General features: G+C 64.2%; 1 protein-coding gene across 1 annotated transcript in view; it reads right to left on the reverse strand.

The window, feature by feature from the left end:
* The window catches only part of PLEKHA2 (pleckstrin homology domain containing, family A (phosphoinositide binding specific) member 2), a 16,173-nt gene extending 13,958 nt beyond the window's left edge, over nucleotides 1–2,215 (reverse strand). Inside the window, exons 1-2 of the mRNA XM_009895417.1 lie at nucleotides 2,075–2,215; nucleotides 1,074–1,130 (exon numbers count right to left, since the gene is read on the reverse strand). Of these exons, the coding sequence (XP_009893719.1) occupies nucleotides 1,074–1,130; nucleotides 2,075–2,215 (198 nt within the window). The remainder of the gene's footprint in view (nucleotides 1–1,073; nucleotides 1,131–2,074) is intronic.
* Between the last annotated feature and the right edge of the window lie 106 nt (nucleotides 2,216–2,321).

The raw sequence follows: 2,321 nt of genomic DNA on the forward strand, positions 1-2,321 counted from the left end.
AACAGAGAGATCTGTCCAATTCTTTATCCGGCTCGAGCACGGAGCTGAGCCCTCTGCGTGGCCACGAGCCCCCGCGCCCCCAGTGCCGCCGAGGGCAGCTCACGGGAGGGGACGGGGCAGCTCCGCTTCCCGCGGCCGTGCTGCAGCCCCAGCTCCACGTCCTCCAGTCACCAGCCCTGCAACTGTTGTCATTTATTGCACTGCTTTCACCTTCCTGTGGAAGCCGCATGATGCCATTAAGGCAGAGGGAAGACCGAGCTCTCAGATGGTCTCATCCTTCGCGGCGCTGCCCTCTAAGCACAGGGGAGAGCTGCTGGTGCCCCCCCACCCATCGCCAGAGGGACCTTGGGACCGTCTCTACCTCCCCATTTTCATTCCTTTACAAGAGGAACATTTTTCACAGTGAGAACACATGGCCAGTGGAACGCTCTCCCCAGGGAAGTGGTGGATTCCCCATCATTGGACATGTTTAGCATTCAGCTGGACAGGGTGCTGGGCTGTCTTGTCTACGCCGTGCTTCTGCCAAGAAGGTCGGACCAGGTGGTCCTTGAGGTCTCTTCCGACCTGGGAGCCCATGACTGGATCTGATGAGCACCCTCCCGCAGACCCCGGGCTGCCGCGGGACCCGCAGTGGGGAGACATCACCTCAGGGTGATGGGGACTGAGTGCCAAAGCGAGAGGGGCACCGTGGCGCGAGCACAGACCCTGGCTCGGTGCTGTGCCGACGGCCAGCGCGGCATCCTGCTCACACCGACACCACGCTCCCGTCCCCGCTCAGCCCTGTCCGCCCCACGTCCTTCCTCACGGCACAGCGGTTCCTCTTCCTCCCGCCCCCCGACCTCGCAGCCCGCCCCAGTCTGAGGGCGAAGGCAAATACCAGTCCCAGTGCTGGGACTGGCCATGCCACGGGGGTGCTCCCTCCTTCCCACTGACTCACTCAGGCTCCGTTCCAGGCAGGACGGCACGGGCTCCGGCAGGAACTGGCCCCCGTGCCACTGCCTCTCCCGGGAAAGCCGCGCGGATAAGGGGACAATGGGGAGCATCATTTTCCCTCCGCCCCACCCCGACATTACCTTGGAGATATAGGTCAGCTGCAGAGATCCGACGGCACCCGCACCGATGGCCAGGTTCTGCAAAACGCGTAATGACCAATGGGAGTTAAGTGACAGGGAGAAGGCAGAAGAGGCCGGTCGGGCTGCCGCTTGGTGTCAGCGGGGTCAGGCAGCAAACCCAACAGCCGCGCTGCCGGCCTCGGCCGCTTCCCTCCTCTGTGCACCCGGGTCACCTCGCACGCGGCCGGGACCGGCCACGCTGTGCTGCACGCGAGCGCTGTGCCCTCCTCCGTCCCCTCCGCGCTGCCTGTCCCGCTCACCGCCCCGAGCAGCGGCGCCGCAGGTGCCAGACGGGCTCCGAGAGACGGAGCCGGTGCGAACACTTCCCCTTCCCCTTCCAACACGGCGGTGCACAACCCGCAGCGAGATGCTCTCCAGGAAGGCAGGTGCCTCCGCAGCCCACCAGCAGTGCTCAGGCGCCGCGGGGTTTCCAGCAGGGTCTTCCTAGAGCTCAGATTTGGCTTTTGCTCTTTCGAGCTGGACCACAAGCGTGGGGGGCCGCTCCCGGAGACAGCGGGTGCGACATGCAGGGACTCCATCTCCCCCAGCCAGCCGGCTCCTGCTCCCAGTGCTTTTGCTGCACGACACTACTTCTGAGAGGACAAGTATTTCTAGGATAACCTCTCCTCTTTCCTGTTATCCCTGTCCCTACACTAAGACACAAGGGAGAAGTAACACCTCACGATGGCACAGCGTTTCTGTAGGCTCCTCCGGGGTACCAGTGGCTCCCGGTGGCTCTCTGCTGGGGCAGTCCTGGAAACCACCGCAGTTGCGGGGGTTGGCACCCAGCCACGGCAGACCCCAAAAAACAACCAACGCGGCAGACAGAGTCCTCCTTCGGGGACCCGGAGGAGACGCCTCCACCAGGGCAGCCCCGCGGGGAGCCCAAGACGCAGCTAAAGACTCATTAACAACTTCCGCGGCCGTGCCAGCGCGGAGCCCGGAGCAGCGCGGGAGCCTACCTGCGGGTTGTCCATGTACCAGAGGAGGCAGTTGGCCTGCGTGTCCAGGATGAAGTACCTCCGCAGAAACTTGCCGCAGGTCTCATTTTCTTCGATGTCCAGGAACCCGCAGATACGGTTCTGTCGATCCAAGTACGGCATGCCGGGCTCCTTCTCGCATCACCCTGCAGAGGAGGGATGGGCAGGGAGAGGTGGGTGCTCTGCTCCCGCAGCCCCAGGAAGCCAACCGCTCCGGCACCGACGGCCA

This window comes from Charadrius vociferus, unplaced genomic scaffold, assembly GCF_000708025.1.
Source record: "Charadrius vociferus isolate BGI_N301 unplaced genomic scaffold, ASM70802v2 scaffold661, whole genome shotgun sequence".
NCBI lineage: Eukaryota > Metazoa > Chordata > Aves > Charadriiformes > Charadriidae > Charadrius > Charadrius vociferus.